This window comes from Maylandia zebra, linkage group LG13 (genome assembly GCF_041146795.1).
Source record: "Maylandia zebra isolate NMK-2024a linkage group LG13, Mzebra_GT3a, whole genome shotgun sequence".
NCBI lineage: Eukaryota > Metazoa > Chordata > Actinopteri > Cichliformes > Cichlidae > Maylandia > Maylandia zebra.
The window spans coordinates 26,228,742-26,248,479 of record NC_135179.1 but is presented as its reverse complement, the minus strand read 5'-3'; the positions used below and the strand labels follow the sequence as shown (position 1 = coordinate 26,248,479).

At 41.9% G+C, this 19,738-nt stretch overlaps 2 protein-coding genes across 5 annotated transcripts; both read right to left on the bottom strand.

The window, feature by feature from the left end:
* Positions 1–302: 302 nt before the first annotated feature.
* inpp5f (inositol polyphosphate-5-phosphatase F) lies at positions 303–12,553 on the bottom strand. 4 transcript variants are annotated; one of them, XM_024804740.2, is made up of 21 exons: positions 12,092–12,553; positions 10,259–10,339; positions 9,698–9,834; positions 9,367–9,402; positions 8,874–8,999; positions 8,538–8,723; positions 8,391–8,447; positions 7,837–8,035; positions 7,502–7,681; positions 7,126–7,193; positions 6,601–6,725; positions 6,415–6,492; positions 6,193–6,313; positions 5,929–6,057; positions 5,418–5,535; positions 5,116–5,314; positions 4,913–4,984; positions 4,759–4,832; positions 4,445–4,573; positions 4,251–4,338; positions 303–4,108 (listed from the first exon to the last, which is right to left on the bottom strand). In XM_024804740.2, exons 1-21 carry the CDS (start codon positions 12,186–12,188, stop codon positions 2,944–2,946), a joined length of 3,465 nt encoding a protein of 1,154 aa, XP_024660508.1. In that variant the 5' UTR covers positions 12,189–12,553; the 3' UTR covers positions 303–2,943. The 4 variants fall into 4 exon arrangements, with proteins under 4 accessions (XP_024660508.1, XP_024660509.1, XP_024660510.1 ...); XM_024804741.2 differs by having other exon boundaries at positions 8,538–8,705; XM_024804742.2 differs by lacking the exon at positions 9,367–9,402.
* A 744-nt stretch (positions 12,554–13,297) lies between these two features.
* bag3 (BCL2 associated athanogene 3) lies at positions 13,298–18,171 on the bottom strand. Its single transcript, XM_004559642.6, has 4 exons — positions 17,933–18,171; positions 15,819–16,157; positions 15,353–15,697; positions 13,298–15,210 (listed from the first exon to the last, which is right to left on the bottom strand). The coding sequence occupies exons 1-4, from the start codon at positions 18,128–18,130 to the stop codon at positions 14,485–14,487; spliced, it is 1,608 nt and encodes a 535-aa protein (XP_004559699.1). The 5' UTR covers positions 18,131–18,171; the 3' UTR covers positions 13,298–14,484.
* Positions 18,172–19,738: the final 1,567 nt, after the last annotated feature.

Below are 19,738 nucleotides of genomic sequence, written 5' to 3'. Positions count from 1 at the left end.
GTGCTGAGCTACATATAAGATTTAGATACTGTTGTATGTACACTAACATCGCAGTTTATCATCACACTGAAGTACTGCCTTAAATTCAAAGTCTCTTGTGGGGTTCACACCAGAGGTTAAGCTCTACTAGACAGAAAGGTCTGTTTACAGGAAAAAAAATAATTTCTATCTTCAAAAAAAAAAAAAAAAAAAAAGTAAATAAAGGAACAAGATCTGGATCACTGTTTGTCCTGGTGCATTTTTCTTCCTGGGTTAGTATACTGTGCTGTGCTGTTAATACATTTGACAGTAAACATGCAGCAATCTTTTAGTCACTTTTTATTCCAATGAAATATCTGCCTAAACAAGTGTACAGTGCACCCTGTTATCAAGTAACACACCCAAAGAAGGTAAGAATAAATAGGATACTTTTAATATACAATACAATCTCAGTACACTGTGGAAAACGCTGACAGCCAGTTGGTAAGGATATGAACACAGACATCCAGATGAAACCATGTTAACGCAGGAAAAATGTGCTTAAACAGTGCAAATCAAATGCTTGGAGAGCTCCAGCCACAATGGGAGTGGGCAACCACCAGACGATAAATCAAGAGGTGACCGCAAAAGCACTTGGTGTGAAAAAACGGAAGGAAAGACCAAACTTTTAGCCAGCAAATACAGGATTGACTAGAACAGGCGACATTTGCATATAAAAAGCAAGACACCGACACTCTAGCACTGTGGACTCTTTCAGGAATGTGGAGGATTAAGTTTCCTTCTAGGCTTGAGAGCTGCCCCAGTGTTTGCAATCCTGAATGAAGTTTAAAAACACCGCTTACCCTCTGTGTTAAAACCTCACAGCTATTACCTTGAAGCTTTGGCAGCACCACACACACATAAACACACCATCAGCAGCACCTAGAAAAGCAGCCGAGTCTCATTTATAATCAGACAAAATATACAAGTGTCCCGCATCTTATCTGCTGGTGAGCAAGCCGAATGCAGAAAGGAGAGAAAAAAAAAAAAAAAACAGGCAAAGGTAACACAAAATATGTGACAGTTTATCTTGGGATATCTCAGCTCAGAGCAAGCCAGATTCATATCACAGTCAGACACCAGCAGGACAGGGCAGCTGTGATTTATTATAATTTCTTCTGGTGTCTATAACAAGATCCTGTGGTAGATTTGTTTTTTTTAACAACAAATTAACTTAAAAAAAAAACAAAAAACATGTAAACTTTGTTACAGTGTACACTTCCATATTATAAATAACTGGGATCTCAAAGGCAAGCGGTCCTAAACACCAGCAGCAACAGGATGCTCCGATTTACAGATTCACTGTAAACCACAAACACAACAAAAAAAAAATACTAATTCTAAAACCTGCCCATTCCCACAGAGAATGAATGTGCCATTATCACAGTGAGATATCCCAACATAAAAAGCTCCGATGACATGCACCAACCCTGAATATCTTTTATACAGTACACAAAATGTAACATGTAAGACTTAAAAAGGTAGATTTTGCCATAAATACCTGATATACATAATCCCACTTTAGTTCCCTATTAAGGCAAATATGCTTTAAGTTTGGGGAGTGCATAAAGCGTCAGTGTTTCTCGTAACTGCGTGGGTGCAGTTGCATATATACCTACTATATGCAACTCGCCTGTCTTTGTCAAACATGCAGTTTTCAATGTATAACGCAAGCTAAGGATTTAGCTCAAATAAACCCTCATCGTGTAGGTAATTATTATAACCATTACCAGAATAGTTATTTCAATACATAAATCTATCAAAAACAACTCCAACCAGATGTTTTCTGGTTATTCGTGGTTAACAATGACAGTACTGGGCGTTCTTTTCAAAATATAATGCTCATACCTCTTTAAACTTCACCTTAGCATCAATACAAAAAGCCTAAAAGACAGCTCTACTCAGAGACAGACAATACTCACTGTACATATCAACAACCAGGATACTCTAAGTTCTTAAATAGTCGTTATTTCTACAGCGGTATATCTTCTAAGTTACACTCGACAACATTGATATTACATAGGATTACTACATAGATTATGTCGTCTGGCTAGTTTCTGACAGCTATACAAAGGGTACTTTTCAACACAGAATAGTCCTTTGGGAATCACAAAAGATATTTGGTTGGTTTCTACGACGACTGTTACAAACTGAAGGGCATTACTAGCTCACAAACGCCATTGAGTAGCCAGGATGAGTTTATCCTACAGTACATGATAAAATCAGAGTTGGTCTTTCGACATGCAGCTAACTGCTTACCTGCGTCGTCAAAAATCGGTTGTTACCATTAACCTCACACTCGAGCATTGTGGGTAATTAAATAACTTCGGACTAAGGACAATAACATGTTTACACACGGAAATACTCTGCATACCACTCTCAAAGTATATGAGTTTAAAAGCCTAAATATTTTCTTTGTTCTTGGTTGTTTGTCTCTTGAGCTAATCATATAGTAGAACTATTTCTGGAGTGACTTAAGTTGGATGGAGCACTAAGACTTTGAAAATTATTACACCCTCCAAGTACTCAAATTTCTATCAATATGCCATATTTTTTTTATTCATCCTAGGTACTGTGCACTACTATGCTGAGACATTTATTCAGCATTCATCTGAGAACTAGTTAATAAACCATAAAAGAGAGGAGCGTCAGTGTGCAAGGTTGCATGGCAAAAGATCTATGATTCAGTGCCCTCGAAAGTCGAGTAACCCATACATATGTGCACGTAAACATAGTAACTACTATGATGGGCTTTGGGGTATTTTTATCAATTCTGTACAAGAGTCATTATTAACATGGGCAAGTTTAACTTAAGAGCACATTTCTTGGCCGAGTAGTGACACCATGTGCAAGCTTTTGCTACTGCTACGTTACGGGAAGTTTATACATGACAAACGACTCCAAAGTGCTGCTACAAGGAAAGCACTAGATCTGAATGATCCTGGTCTGGCACTGTGTAAACATTGCCTTCAACTCGTTCTCTTGGACCTCGTTGACAGCTTCTGGCTCGGGGCTTTTCTGTACCTTTGCAACTGCAAAATTGATGCCCTGAGTGAATCCCGCCTGGGTCATGCTGGCCACCTGGACCATGGAACTCTTGATCTTGGCAAAGGGGGACACCACTCGGCTGCCGTTGCTGTCGGCAGGCGAAGGGCCGAGGCTGCCCTCCACCTGTGAGCAAGCGCTTTTCTGAGAGCCTCCTGAGACTGCAGAGCTAGGCTTCTGGATAGTGAGGAGGCTGGAACTGGAGGTAGAGGATTGGACGTCTAGCTGGGATGGCCTGGGGAGCTGAGGCTCCTCCTGCTCCATCTGCTCTGAGCTTGGCTGCTTGTTTGAGTCTGCTGGGTTCTTTTTATGCACAGGCACTGCAGGGTTGTGGAGTGGAGGTATGGCAGCTTGTGGCAGCTCTCCGAACACCTCAACAGGTTTGGTCTGTGCATCCTGGATGAACTGGTGGCAGTAGGCATCGATGGGAGTACCAAAGTCAATGAGAATGGCTTCTTCAGCCACTGAGGCAGCCCCGGGAGACTTGTCATCACTAATGTGAGTTGAGCTTTCTTGCTTCCCGTCACAGCCCGTGACCCGGATAACAGAGGGTATATTTAGCTCTGCGCTACCGATGGACTGGGAGCGGCTGCCCAGTCTGGGATTTGATGCTACGATGCCGCAGCTGGGCAGCACATAGTCCACATTTTCTAAGGACCCAGAGCACGGGTGCTCCGGGTCTGAATTATAAGAATCTGAATCTGAAGAGTGTCCATAGTTTTCATTACCAATGTCTTTTAGGGCTCCCGTGCCAGCGACGTTATCTGATGTCTCCAAGCTGCTGTCCGACTTCCACAGGTTGACATGCATAGTTGGCTTTAGAAAATTGACTTTTACATCAGGCTTAGAGAAGCTGCCCAGCTTACCGAGGGGCTTGAAGGGGCCGATGTTCACATTTGTCTTGGTCTGTTTCACTTTCTGATTTAGAGTGGAGAATTTATTGAGGATAAAACTTTTGCCTTGTGCAAGGCCGGAGCTCCCTTGAACTTGGTCAGCAGGTTTGTTCTGGATCCCCATGATATCCTCGTGAGGTTTACTCTGCCGCCTGGAAAACACACGCAACTTAAGTCACAGCTCTAGCTGCTGTCTAAAAGTTGGCAATGCAGTCTGAATGTTTAACTTCGTTACACTGAAATCATATCAAAGAGAGACCGAGACGAATGCTAATCAGCATAATTTGTACTTACCTCTCCAGCTTCTTTTCAACCACAAGCAGGTCATTCCCTGTAGCCTGCTTAGTTATGCGAAGCATCTCAGCTATGCACTGCAATGTATCTGTGAAATGTCACAGTGTTAAGTCTTAAGCAATATCTGCACAGTTTAAAGTGTAAAACTAACTTTTTCTCATTTTATTTAAAGAATTCAAATAGTCACACACTACCTTTCCCATCATCCTCGGGATTTCGCGTTGCAGCTCGCAGCGTGTGAAAGTATCCGCTAGTTTCCTCGTTCTTGAAGTGCAGCCGCATACAGCAGAACTTTGGCTTCCCGAACAGAGTAGGCTCAGGACCTGCAATGCGAAGTGCAACTTCTAATATCCGTTTGTAGTGATTTGCTTCCGTTTCATGAATCATAATGAGCGCAGATATTTCTAAAAGGTTACGGAAGAAACTGTTAAGCACACTTTCGAGAAGTGTTGAATGACTCACTGAGTCTACAAGAGCTCTCACTTCTCCTTGGAGTTTAACTTCTTACCAATTTCGATCTTTTCCAAACCCTCTAAAATGAGGCGTTGGTACTGGTTGACTTTATCTGCTTCTTCATCATAGCTACAAGGAAATAAATGTACATATAAGTCAAATATAAGAGTTGGGGGTTTTTTCTTTCGCAAATTTAAGGTTCAACTTACAAGGCAATATAGTATGCTTTATCAGACAGGAGCAGCAGCACATCTTCATCTTTGTTGGTTGCATCAATGAGGCTGGTGGGAGATAAGAGAACAGTGGGATTAAAAGAGCACGGAAAAGCCTCGATGGAACTATAGTTCAGCTATATCCTGATTATATAAAGCCATTAAGCATCAACGCACAGTCAGAACAGCATTTCGCTCACCTCATGTCACAGTTTATGAGGGCCCAGCCTCCGTGAAACTTCTCATCGTCTAGTAACAGCAGCTGCATGTAGGTCTGCAGGAGGAGGCTGACCTGCTCCTGGGCCCCTCTTTGGCTCTCCTTTTCTTTTTCTTCATGCTCCTTCTCTTTACTGAAGATTGAGTAAAGGTCCTCCGTCACTGGCAGGCCCATCATCAGGTCTGCAGACAGAAGCAAAAGGAGTTTTAACAAATGCAAATTAAGGATTGATTTCAAGACACTATAGGTAGAAACCAATATGAGTAGTTTTTTGTTTTCAAATACCAATCACTGCTTGTCTGTAAGCATCCCTAAAACGGTTCAGATAGTAGCGATTGGCTGAGTTCACCCCGTCCTTCATGACACCGGCCAGTTTCCTTTCTCCCGTCCTGGTGAAATCCCCCTAAAATAGGACAAAAAGTGTTACCTTTAACTCGTCGCACTGCTTTTTTTATTTAATTATTTGACGACCTGAGTGCAGTGCTAAAAGGTTATGTCCATATTTGTGACATCCCTTTTTGTTTAAATATGGCTTACCTAACACTTGTGTATTTGCACATTCACAGTTATTGCCCAATATGACAATATGTGAGAAGTACTGTTTCTGTTTTTAACACTTTTTTCTCTCTGTCAAGTCTTCTAAAGAACATTTAGAATACTAGATGCTTCCCTGTGTGTCATTTGGTTCTGAAAAGGTGCTGTTCAGTAAGTTTACAGTAGGAAAACATTACACTGTACTCAGATTTGGGTAGCACTTCTAAGTAGGATTATCCCAGACCTCATACAATTAAGATACCTTGAGAGCTGCTGTGCCAGCGTACTGTCTGCTGATGGTGTCACCGTTGTTTGCCCACATGACCTGATAAATCCTGTAACACTTGAGAGGCAGAGGCTGCTCTGGAGGCATCACACCCAATTTCTTCAGCTGCAGGAAGAAAAGCACACATAAAATGCAATCCTTGATATTTATAATGGTTATGACCTTTTTTTTTTTTTTTTTAATAATCAGGATTTCTAAAATATAAGTTATCATAAACAAAAAAAATCCAGAAAATCACACCTGTTGTTCCATCACTACCCGGGCAATAGCAGCTTGGACCACATTGGTCCTGTCAAGACAGTCCATACAGTTTACTCTGAAGATGCCCTCCTGCTTGCAGATTACTCCTGCTTGGTCCACCCTGGCAGAGGGACACACAACCAGAATCAAGACACATTCACAGAAATCGCATTTTGACACCAAACCTATCATGCTATAGTGCTCAGGTGGCACGACACTTACCAGGCCCACTTCATGTCAGTGATGATGTCAGAAATGGCATCTGTCAGTATCTGCACATTCTCAAACTTCATGCCGCGGCTGAGAAACAGGATACAAGAACCATACAGGGGAAGTGAATGTACTGTGGTCATATATAGATTGTGAAATTCGTGTAAAAGACGCTCGTGTAAAAAGGGTCTGTCTCACCAGTGCTCGTGAAAGTCGAATGAAACATAAGTGAGGTTAGAGTTGTTGTACAGGAGGACTTGTTTCAGATATGCATCACCAATTATCTTCTCCCGCCCACTTTGATCCACCAAGTTAACGATGACCTAAAGAAGACACCAAAAAGTGCTGTCACTGGATTTTTAAGATTTTTGGGTTCAGTGAAGAGTGAAAACATAAATATTAACTTTATCACATGAAGAAAAAAAAACAAACTGGGAAACAGGCTTAAGTCTTTAAAAAAAAAAGCCAACAGCTGAGCTCATCACAAGCTTAAATAAAAGTACTGCTACACTACTGTAAACACTATCTGAAATAATCCAAGCTACTGACAAGCAATGTCACTGATCATTAGCAGGATGTTCTGCTTTAGTTACAACAGGAAGCGGGTTATGCAAGCACTATGTATAGCTGCAGACACCACAACCCAAAGTAAATAACAGAAAATGCATTTAATAAATAGCCTAAGCGGATATACGAGTATGCACTCTGGTGAGGAACACTCACCTGCTTCTTGTACAGTTTAAGTTGTTCTTCAAAGTGAGCAGCAAAGTAGGTCATAGTCTCCTTCTCTCCTGAAATGTCAGGTGAAAATATGCATTAAAAACTTTTTTATTATTATTGATTCTGGTGAAAGAGTTATTTATGTTGTTTCCAATGCAAAACAAGGAGGCAGTCACAGTTAAAATAATTTACTGATTACAATCTATAATTTATGCAAGAAATAAAAAATAATAATAATCAGAGCAAGGGCAGAGAAGGTAGGCTACAATTTTTAAGCTACCAAAAAATTTCATGAGAAATTGCTACTGGAAAGATTTCTACACAAAGAGTGTCAGAAACCATCAGTTTAGGTCTAAATACAAGATAGAGCTCTACTGACCTTTTTCTATCCGTGGCCGGGGGTTGTAGCGATACCCTGCCTGACTCCAAAAGACAGGCACAGAGCCACGAGTCTGCACAAAGGACAGAGTGTGGCTGTGCACGTGAATCAACTGCTCCGTCTCCACATAGTTAGCTACATGGCCGTCTGTATCCACTCCTCTGCGTTTGTACCGCATCCCTTTGGGGGAGAATAATGCATGTGTATTTATATCCTGGATCATGCTTCACTTGCAGACAATAAATCAGCTAGCTACCAGAATGTGCCTTAATTACTTGTTGCAGCCCATGCAACTGGACTGAATCAGAGCATGACTCCCCTAAGGCAAACTCTACCTGCGCGGTGGCGGCTACGTCTGGAGATCAGGGCCACAGTGAAACGAGGATGGATGTCATCAACACAAGTGATCTCCTTTGGTGGGGTGTCAGGGCTGCTCCGCTCTTCATCAGAGGTCTCATTGTAGTTTACCACCAGTTCCTCCACCTGCACAAAGCCCTGGATGATTGGTATCACCCAGAAGTCAACCTCTGGGACCTGGAACGTTCAACAGACATTAAAAAAAGAAAAATAGCCAGACAGATTAAAATTTAGTTTGAGGCCAGGTTGATAAGAAAGTACTTTGCATCCCGCCTTTGAGTATTTTCATGCTGCTTTTGATAACGCCCTGGCATTTATCAGTACATACAAAATGCCACATTTAAACAGCATGACCAACTACACTCTTTTAAGCTGACTATTTTACAGAAAATACAATGACTCTGTAAGCAGTTTTCAGGAGAACACGGTGTTTTCATTTAATTCTAATTACTCAGGCCTGAAAATAGAAAAGCAGCACTAAGCAGACGCTCTCTGTATTTCCCAGTAGATGGGTGGGGCGGGTGTTCAATACCTGAAGGTCAATAAGTTCTTGGATCATGTGTTTATTCCAGAAGAAACGGTCATCCACCTTTAACACAGAGTAAAAACACAGTCAGCCACAATAAGGAGTTTGTGTAGTAGACATAAGCAGAATAAAATAACTTCAATAACTCCAAACCTGCTTCCACAGAGGCATGTCAGACTTATCAGAGTCTCCTTGACGCTGGACACTGTTTGTCAGGTCGTAGGTCATGCTGTAGTAGAAGGAGTCTGAGTCCATGAATATCTTGTACAGCTCATCCAGCAGCCGCCTCTCCAGGCGTTCCTTCTCTTTGTTTTCCTTGACCTGGAAAGCAGGGGAATACTGGATTGGGCAGGTGGAAAGAAAAAGTAAGTCAACAAAAGAAGGAAATCCTAGAAGAACTTCAAAGCCTTCACTAGTTTGAAAGAGAGGAAAGGTAGGGGATCAGTTTCAATATGATAATCCATGCTTGTGTGTAAAACAAAACAATACCTTTTTCTTGATGGGCACAGCAACATTAGATTTGATCTGACTTAAAGTTTTCATCAGCTTGGACTCATCTGGAGACTGGGCCAGCTTCTCTGGTTTGTCGATGCCAAAGTGATGCTTCTTGCAAAGCTGGAAAAAAAAAGAAAAGAGGATGGTCTATCAAATTTCTGCAGCTTTACAAATCGAAACATGATAGTGATATTTAGACCATCAAACACGTTCAATGGGACGAGGACAGAGTTGGAAAAAAAAGTGAATTTGGTATCAAATGTCAGATATTAGATAACCTCTACAAAAACAGCCAAATAGGACACTAGAGTAAACTATAGTAGCAATACTACTACAGGGCTGCTGTAAACAAGCCAACATCTACACTGATGCACACACCAGGATTTCTATGCACAAAGGGAGACACGTGTTCATTCTGCGCTATAAGGGACAAGTGGACAAGATTTAAAAGCCATTGTGCTAACAATCCACCGCCATTATTACTCACTTGGAAATATTCTGTCTCACCATCCACGAAGCTCCCCTGAAAAACTCAAATCTCAGCAATCAACATTCTTTGCGGTCTGCTGCAGTTATTTTATGTCTGCATGTATTTTTTTTTTTTAAACTAGATATGTGCGGGCAAAAACAAAACTTATCTAAACAACTTCTACACCTCAGTCCATTCTCAGAGCTGAATCATACACTGGCTCATAGTGTATTCTTGGATACATTAATACCAATTTAGGATTTTAACTGTTAGAAGTACTGCCCAGGGAACTGAAAGCATGATTAAAACAGAAGTTAAAGAGCAGAATAAACAGCGCATGTGTGCACACCTCCAGCTCGAGCTCCTGAGGCTCTTCGTCAGACAAGGGGATGACGGCGATCTTGGTGATCTTGTAGACTTTGTGGTTTCCCGGTAAGTGGCCGACCAGCGCTTTCTGACGGATTAACACAAGGCCGAGAGGAAGATCTGTCAAGAGGAGGGGAGAAGAAAAAAAAAAGGTGGGGGAGTTGCATCACGGGTGCAAAATTCCTCACATTCTGAAAATGTGTGAAGAAAGCAGCTGCACATCGGTCATTAACGGCAACACAAGAAATCTCTTAAATAATATCGCTTATACTAGAATGTATAAAAACAACAAAAGCACTCTGCATCATACAAATCGGGGCTTGTCATCAATTGAATCATCAGTATTGATTCACTCCTCTTGATTACTACACAGATTTCAAAGCTCTTTCACACATTTCTTTTCACACCTTTACTGGTGAACAAGAAACATCCTGAGCACCGGATGATTTGGCGGCTCAAAAGTCCAAGCACACACAGATGGAAAGCACTGGCGAGAATGCGCCTGCTCTGCGAAGTGTTCAAAGGTCTTCCGTGCTCCACGTACCTGTGTGAAGCTGTATCTTTCCAATGACACCTTCCACCAAACCCAAACACACTGGGTTCCAAGCTAACAGCAGGTCTGTGGCTGAAAGAAAAATACAGAGATGAAACACGACAACAATGCTGTAATACATGCTCTGCAGCATATAAGAAGCCATAAGTAACATTTTTCTGCAGACACAGTTTGTCTGTTTTTTTTTAGTCACAGTTTTGCATATGAGTTAATCAAACAAAAGTACAGTAGTCATGACAAAACGACAGTCATAGTTGGCTGGTGCTCTGTTACATGCAGGAACTTGTTTTTTGTTTTTTTAATTAATACTTAGAACACTCTCAAGCCTAGATGATGTGAACGCTGTGTAAAGGTGGTGACAACTCACAGGCAGTAGATTTTCTGTCTCAAACTTGTAAGGTCTCTCACTGTTTGTTCGTGCATATCTATATAAAATGACAGCTATACACTTGCAGGAAAGTCTGCCTGCTTTCATTTTATTGAATAAAATGTGATATGATGCATGAAAAGACAAGCTTTGCCTATTTATTTATTTTTTATTTCCGAACACCAGGTCAAGTATAAGGTCAGCCCAGCAAATAAAACGCAATGTTCTGCATTGGTGAGAGATTACACATCACAGTGGAGGAAATTGGAAAAATGTGAAGGGCGTGGCTAAGGGTGGAGAACATCAACTGTAAGCTGCCCTAAACAATGAGTCTTCCTGTTCCACAAGGCAGACAATTTAATGTGCGGGGGAACCGGCTGGGAGGGTCCCCACAAGAAAGGTCTAGAAAACGGCAAAATTTAAAAAAAAAAAAAAAAAAAAAAAAAGTAAAAAAACCAAACAAACAAAAAACCAGTTAAAAAAAGTAACAACAACAGCTTCACATAGAAAGTACAATCAGTGAAATACTTAACTATGTGCGAGAGAGTGGAGTGGAAACGCAGTGAGGAGCGGAAACCCTTTTTCCAATTAAATAATGAAACAGTGGTGCAACTAAAAACCTGTTCAGGATGGCTGCACAACCATACTACTTCAACTGCCACAGGGGACAACCTGCACAGCTCTTGTGCTGACTCTCATAAAACTTTTTCTTTCCCTTCTGCTGGGAAAATGTTAATACCACAGGCCTTGGTATTCATTTAACATCAAAGCATGTCCAATCATTAGTCACAGCTGAGCCAGTGTTTCAGTACTCGCTTATGTGACTCAACAGCCAGAACCTGGCAATAACACTCAATATGCTAGCTTTAAATTTTGGTCTGTATGCACTTTTATATCGGAATTATATTATAATTTAGCTCTCATTAATCAATCACTTTTCCGGTTTTTTCACCTTCTCGTTGTCTTGTTTTATATCAGATTTGTCTTTAAAAAAAAAAAGAGCTGAAGAGTGAGATGCACCTTCCAGTGTGTAGCATAAAGAGCAAAGTCAGAAGTTTGAAGTCTGTTAGGGGTGTTGGCACTATCGAAATGAAAGCAAAGAAGCGATCATTTCAAAGCTTGGGATCAATGCTTGAACCATTAAAAATACCGTTTAGCAAGCATTTGTTGTGTTTAACGGAGGCAGGTAAATTAGCTTCGATCTAATAATCATCAAAGGGTTTATCACAGAGATGAATACGCGTCAGACACGAGAGATTAAGGTTGCTGATGTGTTTGAGGTGCACTGGGACAAAACCCATTGAGCACAGTGATGCTGTCAGCTTAAAACAAGCCAGCAAAAACGACGCTTCGTCTTGACTTTAGTGGTAAGTCCAAATGTTAGTGGCACTGTAATGTAATGTTAAATGGCCGGCTGCAGCAGTGAAAAGCGACATCCACATCCAGTACCTACGTACCAGGTCTGACGGTCATCGTCCCGTCTTTTCGGCTGCACCACAGAGCACGGTCCCCGCTCTGAAGAATGTAGTCGTCTTTAGCTTGAAACAACTCCATTTTTGTCTCTTCAGGTTACACAAAAACAAACAACTAGCTGGTCCGACAGCCCGGTCCTGGTCCTTCACGTCTCGACGATTAACCGTCGATAGCCTCGGTTAGCTCGTTTCCCACTGGCTCGCGTGCTACTAGAGCTAGCTACCTAGCGAGCTAGCGGGTGCAGCAGCTGGATGCGTGTCGGATTTGTTTATTCCACTTCTGCGCATATTGATACTCAAACTCGCTCTGTACCGGAGTAGCATCCCTTCCCACGGTCATGCTGGACAGAGTGAAGGCGGCTACACATCAGTGAGTGAGAAACAGCCCCGAGGTGAAGCAGCGGTGAGCCGTTCAAGACGTAATAGGCTGTTTCCTGGTCTAAACAATGACACGTGACATCCGTCATCACCGGTGTGTGCAGGTACTGATCATAACCCCCCACCCCCATACTGTTTGCCATATGATTACTGTAATTGTTAACTAATCTTATATTTACACTTTAAAGGACTAAGAAGCAATAAAAATGTTACCAACACATTTCCCAGGTGTTATTATTTAACCAGCCACCCTATAAGGGCACAATACCACAGCTAAACCAGTACTGGGCTTAAATCTGAATGATAAATGCTTTCAAAATTAGGCGGTTATCTGCTTGAATAACCACCAGAGAAATATAATATAATCGTTAAACTCATGTTAGAGGTTAAGCTCATTCATCAGTGAAGGGCTCATTTTAACTGTCCACACCCATCCAGGAAAAAGAGGGCAGAAATGTTCCCAGTCATGATTCACTGTGAGCCTTAGGGAACAGGGAGGGAGCAGCTGACCTCACACTGTGTGATAACTGTTAATCTCACCATGGAAAAGTCTTTAGCAGGAAATAAGGCAGACTTAAGACAGCTGCCTACTAGGCACGGGACACGTTTGCATTGGAAATGGAGGATACACATACTTGTGTTTATTAAAATCAGGCTTGATTTGGTAGCTGGCCAAGTGGACATATACGTATACATATATACAATTCAATTACCTGGTAATTTTCTTGTCCTTGAGTAAACGATTAACATAAAAACATAAAATAAAAAGGCTCACACTTTGAGAATCTTTGGGAACCCAAGCATCAGTCAAAATTCATGTCAAAGTCATTTTATTTTCAGCCATACCAACGTGAATTTCTTTCATCAAAGCTACTAATAAACCGTGATCAACATTAAGCCACGATCTATAATTTCTGGTTAAGAGTGTTAGGCAGATGGCTTACAGTCTTGTTAGAGTAATAAATTACTACACAAACAGTGTGATCATAAAACTGACAGACTATAGTGTTTTGGGGGGTATTTTATCGCTGTTGGCATCTTTAAGGCTTTTAGGGCCATTTGTGTGTGTGTGTGTGCGTTAGTGTTATTACAGATTGTGGCTTTGGTAGTTATACAAGGACATTCTGACAATCTCTTAACTGCATCTCCTATTTAGCACCAAGTGCTGATTGTCTCACATCTCAAGTAAGATACAAATCTCACCCTCCATTTATTATTACACATTCATTAATGTACCAAAATACTTCATATAATGATATAAATACTAATATCATGATTTGAAATAACGAGAAAACCAATTCACATACAAACACTCAAACACATCAATCAAAACTCCTTTAACTGATATACTTAAAACGAAGTGCTGCTGATTTTCAGCATGATACAATTCAATGATGGCAAAGTGCAAAGACAGCAGAATCAGTAATGCACCAAAAAGCAGCTTCTAATAAACATATTCACTGTGTTCTGTGACAAAGCAGCTCCAACATGGCCATGTGGCGATAAAGGGGGAGAAATGCTTTCCTTGTTGACTCAGTTTAGCAGAGTTCTGCTTTAAAGCCCCGACGTTTGCACTTGTGTACAAACACGTGTACCAACTGGATTGTGAAAAGCTTCGTATGATATTCGATCAGACAAAAGGCAATTACACATGACATTTCTTAAGAAAATACTTATGCTTCTCTTCCATTTATTGAAAAAAGGCCTCTTATTTAACCCTTGCCTGGTATTTGTTGTCAACCAATAATCATGACGGCCGTCTTATTATAAAGACATCGGCACAACATAGAAGGCAACAACATTGGCTTGAAAAAACATGATTGCACTGAGCTACCATCAATTATGTGCTGAATGGCTGGACATACCAACACTGTTAATCAATGCATGCAACTTCCACAAATGCTGTAGGTAGAGGAGGAGGAGAGTTAGTCAGAGCAGACTTATCCACTATCAAATATACAGCAGGTAATCCCTCTTGACTCTTTTTATGAAGTGTGCAGTCATTGCGATGTCTCCTTTGTCATCTCAATGTTCTCCTTCATGCTGGGCTCTCCTTTCTGTCCCTCCATCACAGTCTCCTCCAGTTGCTCTAGTTCTTCCAGTATGGTCTGGACGCGACGGACTCCGTCTCGTCTCGCTTGCCGTACGTCTGAACGGCCCTCCGGGTCGACAGAGTCCAGCGCTAAGAGCTCTTTGGTGAGCAGCTCCTCCAGTAACAAGTATTTCTTATCATTCTTCTTCCCATCAAAGCACTTCACCTCCTGCTCCAGTTTAGCGACTCTTTCCACTATCTGCTGTACCTTAGCTAATCCTGGGTGGATGGGACCCTGAGCAGCTTGTCCAGCCTCTACTTTTCCAGGTGGGACCTCTGGAGGAAAAGATTTCGTGTCCTGGGGCTCTGGTTTTGGAGGTATTTGAACTGTGATGTCTGAACTGTGGTGTTGTGGTTGTTCAGGTTGCTGAGGCTGTGGAGACGTTTGAGGTGGTGCCTGCTGAAACTGCTGTGGCTGCTGGAACTGTTGAGGTTGCTGAGGTGGAGGCTGCTGGAAGTGTTGAGGCTGCTGAGGTGGAGGCTGCTGGAAGTGTTGAGGTTGCTGAGGCTTTTGGACGTCGGCTTCTGTGTGCATCGGCTGGGGGAGCTGCGTGTTCTCGGGTTTCTGCTGCATGCTTTGTTGTTCCTGCTCCATTTTCTGTGGCGGCTCTCTCGTGAGGATATGCTGCTGAACCTTAGAAGTCAAAAACAATTTATTGGAATCTGTCAAAATCTAGGCCACAGCATGCTAACAGGGAAATCAAAGCTTTATATATATCTGAAGAAAACAAAAAACAACAACACGCCAAGTGAATACACAGAAAAAGTAAAATTACCTGTGGCCTTTCTCCCATCACTTGTGATATAACAGGTGACTGGCTTCTGATGTGAGGAGGGAGATGAATGGAGGCAGTATCGCGGTGCTGAGGAAACAGAGTTGGCGAAGCCTGTTCCCGGGGGGGCTGCATTGCAGCAGAGTAGCCGGGCCATTCATCTGTCTGAAGACGATGGAAGGGCTGCTGATGTTCTGGGTAAGGGATGCGCTGAGAGTAAACTGAGGGATTTAATTGAACCTGTGTCTGTCCCCCTCCACCTTCATGAATCACTGGTATAGGGATATAACCAGACTGGAGACCGGTGCTGCTGGGACGTGAAGGTTGGTGATGCGTAACAGTATAAGCCTTAAAAATAAATGACCAAATTAAAACAGTCAAAATTCAGTAGTTGTTTGAAAATTGGAACATTTCTGCCTACTGTAAACATTATACTCCATCTGGTGGCACATTTAAACTCAATTCCCACCTCTGGTGTCTGTGAGACAGGCGAGCTGGTCTTTCCAGGCTCAGAGGAGGAGCTGTCTGACGGGCCATGTAAAGGCGATCTAGGCCTGCAGTGGAGAACCGGCGTTGGGGAAGGTGTCCGCCCGTCTGTCCGGATGTTCTGTGCAATGCTCGGCTGGATGTAGGAATAACACGGGTGCTGCTGCTGCTGCCTCAGTTCTGCGCCTTCATGAAAGACTGGGATGGGAACATAACCTGGGCGAAGAATGGGATGCTTCATCTCCCTCACAAAGGTCTTCTGTGTCTCCTGAGGACTTAGTTCTGGCTGTATGTTGGGTCCATTTGCTGACACTTCTCGAACCTGAAACATAGCAATATAGCAATCTATATAACCTTATACTCAGATGAATTACAGTTGCTATTGTAGTTTATTGCAAATTTTAGGCATCGGTTGATTACAAAATGTGCTTTAATATATTTTTACCCAACTTATTCTTGCTCATGGGTGTGTAACAGAAGCAACATTACTTTTATATATGTTAAATATTCAGCTATAAGCTCGTCCACTTAAAGAGTTACATTTAAGTCCACGTACAACAGGACATTTTACGATGTCCCACTAAATGTTTTTTTCAAACTATTAAGGAATTTTAAAAAGGAAAGTGTTTTCCGTCCTGAGGTAACTGCAGAGGTTACAGTTTAAAATGTCACAATTTCGCAGAGGGATGCCAAAAGTATCACCTCATTGAATCTTTGATATGTGAACCCACAGGCTCTGGTGTGTTTCCCGTCAGACAGCTTGCTGTTTCCGTGATGAATATTATTGTTGATTGTTTCACAATCAGAGTAACATAACCTGGATGAATGTCCTGACTTATCCAACAACAACAGTTAGCACATCCTTGGATCTAATAATATCAGCCAAACATTAGGATTTTTACAGAGAGAGGAAATGTGGTTTGCTTTGATTGAAAAAAAAAGAGTAAATATACGAGTTCTTTCCACATAGCACAGTAAATTCTTTCTTGAGCAACATTTATTCATCAAATCATATACAATCCCAGGATACATTTGTATGCATACAAAAGTAAAATGTAATTAAAAGAAGGGGCTGGGTACTACAGTGTGACTAGTAAATCGATGCTTTAAATGTCCATTTTCTACTGCAGAAAGGCGCTTGTTTTCTATTAGTATTACTTTAGAATAGACACCTGCAGGTGACAGCTATGGATGGGTACAAGCAACAGGTCTGCCAGTTCAGCACTCAGTTAATGGCATAACTGAAAAGTGACAAAAGTTGTACCAGCTGCCCAAAACACACCCAAAGTAAACACCTACAAAGCAAACACTGCATTTATCTGTAAATCAGTGGCATTCTTCCAGTAGGACTAAAGTAATGAAATAGCCGTGAACGACCCTTTGCCCTCTGCCACTATGGGACACTCCACGCTGCCAGCACCATTGCACCAATTTTATCCCCCAACAGCTGTGTCTTTCTAGCAGATTCCTCTGGACGCTAACTTTGGACAACAGCGTCTCTCTCTCTGAGACGAAAGATTACCAGCTGGCAGGCTGTGAAGCTCACTTCAGCCCACGGGTTTTCTCTGCAGACCTGTGCGCTTTCACAACACGGTTTTTAATACAGCTGAATGCGATACGCGGGGGGCAGCCAGCGCCCGGCTACAGCCGTACACAACCGAAGCAAGTGGACCAGCCTCGATCCTTGTAAGGGAAAAAGTTTAATATGAGCAGGACGTCGCAGCAGTGTTTTCCACCGTGAAAGAAACACATTAAAATACCGGGGAGCTCATCATGGGTAGCCTTTTGCATGCTGCAGAGTGAGTCATCGAGTAATAATAGTGTTAGATCATGACTCGGGAACATATCAGAGTTGATCACCCGTTATAATGGGCTTATGAGCTGTCCGTGAGGGGGAGGCAACGGTGCCAAACAGGGCCTACGGTCAACAAGACTAATATATAACAGTGATGTAGCGCAAAGGCTTCTGCCGCTTTAACAACGCAACAAACCAAAACATGCACCACAACCGACGCACGTCGACAGAAAAAAAATAGCGGCGAAACTGCCGTTAGCCGTTACCGTTAACTAACCAACTTTATCCCGCCGCTCTTTTACCTTTTTCGTGTCGTGTCTCGGGTCATTCCAGGTTGTGGTGCGGTTGTTGTGGTCCACGAAGAAGGGCCATCCAGTCTGAGGGTCAATTTTTACTTCCCAACCGAGGGGGAGAGGGTCGTTGTCATTACTCGCCATGGTCAGCATCGGTGACTGTGTCTTCATGCCGTTCATATTGCTGGCTGTCGAGTACTGAGACATTTTATACGGGCGACGGACGCTTTAAAGATTCCTTCAAGTGACGTGGAAAAGTGGGCTGGAAGTTTCTCGAAATAGCAGGGTTAATGTTGGGGGCGGACAGCGCTGGATACAGTGGCATGGGTTCCCAGATTTTTTATGTCGCAGGCAGACCCCCCTCACATAGGCACAGAGTAAACCCTCGGTATTTATTTATTTTTGCCCACCCCACCAGGCAACCTTTTTTTTCATCTTTGCTGTAGCTAAATCACAGTGTCCTGTCTGGGCAGAGAAGAAATCACCCTTATGTCTACAGTGGGCACTGTGGACCTTCCTCAGTTTCCCTTGCCCCTGGACCATTTTCCAAGACAAGGGAATCCCAAAGTGTTTGCTTAAAAAGATGTTCTCCAAATAGATGTACTCAGACTCCCACGTGATAAATGCTGTCCAAGGGAACTCAGTCTGGGTTTGCATTGATTTGGTGCACAATTATGTAACTGGTGGTGTGATAAGTGTGGGCACAGTGACACGTCTAATGACTGATCTTTCTTAATCAAAGGACTACTCTAATTGTGCCCTGTACTACAAGGAAAACACCAGTGCAGCAAACCTTTGATTTCGTGGGATTAACAGTGTCACAAAGGTTCGACACATGGATTTTTAAAGGTGTTTGATATTTTGGACATTGCAGGCAACGCCATCTAATATTTGCATTTTGACACTCCAGAAAATACACACGTGATTGACAGTAATAAAATATGTGTATTAAGTAGCTTATGGGAGCAATTCGTTTTAATTGGATATCTGCCTGCAAGGAGGGGAAGCCAAATTTAATTGTTGCAAGCCTGTCAATTATATCACCGTTAATTACCCATCGCCACGCTTTTCTTAATCCACCTCAGACGGTTTCTTATGGCTGTAAAAATATCACGGTTGCGCAACACAAATTAGAGCCAGTAACATTAAAGAGTGAGAGTAACTAAAGTCTTTTTAAATGGAAAATTACTAGTAGACTTAAGAATGACAGGGGATAATTTTTTACGCATTTGTCCTTTAATAAAAGTCCTTCAAAATAAAAGCGCCCACCATGCGCCAAGTTTAAACCACAAGGAAAAAATAAAAATGAGGGGGGAAAGAAAAAAAAAACACAATGTCTTTGGCTAGTATAAAAAAGTACAATTCTTTGGTACTGTACACCCAGGGTTATCACAACAGTTCAGGCAATGAACTCAACAATCTTGTTATTCAACTTTTTTTTTAACATATATGTTGACATATAATTTCCTTCCATCCCCCACTCCACAACCACTGCCTTGTTGTGACTAAATATTTAAAAGAGTTTGTTAAAAAAGCGTGAATGTACAAGTCAAACGGGAAATTTCTTCACAGTGACATCTGAGCTCAGATTCGAGAAACCTCCTGGTGGTTCGCGCCACTGCCTTGAGCCGTCAAATCTCGGCATTAAAAACAAGCGTACCTTTGCTTTGCACTTCAAAATAAGAGTTTCGTATGCAGCTTCCTTTGCCAAAATGAATAAAATAAGTACACATTAGGTTTGCTGTTTTGGCTTTTTACAGTTAATTAAAAAAACTGTATCATTCAGAAGTAACGGTCTTTAAGAAATTTTCATTT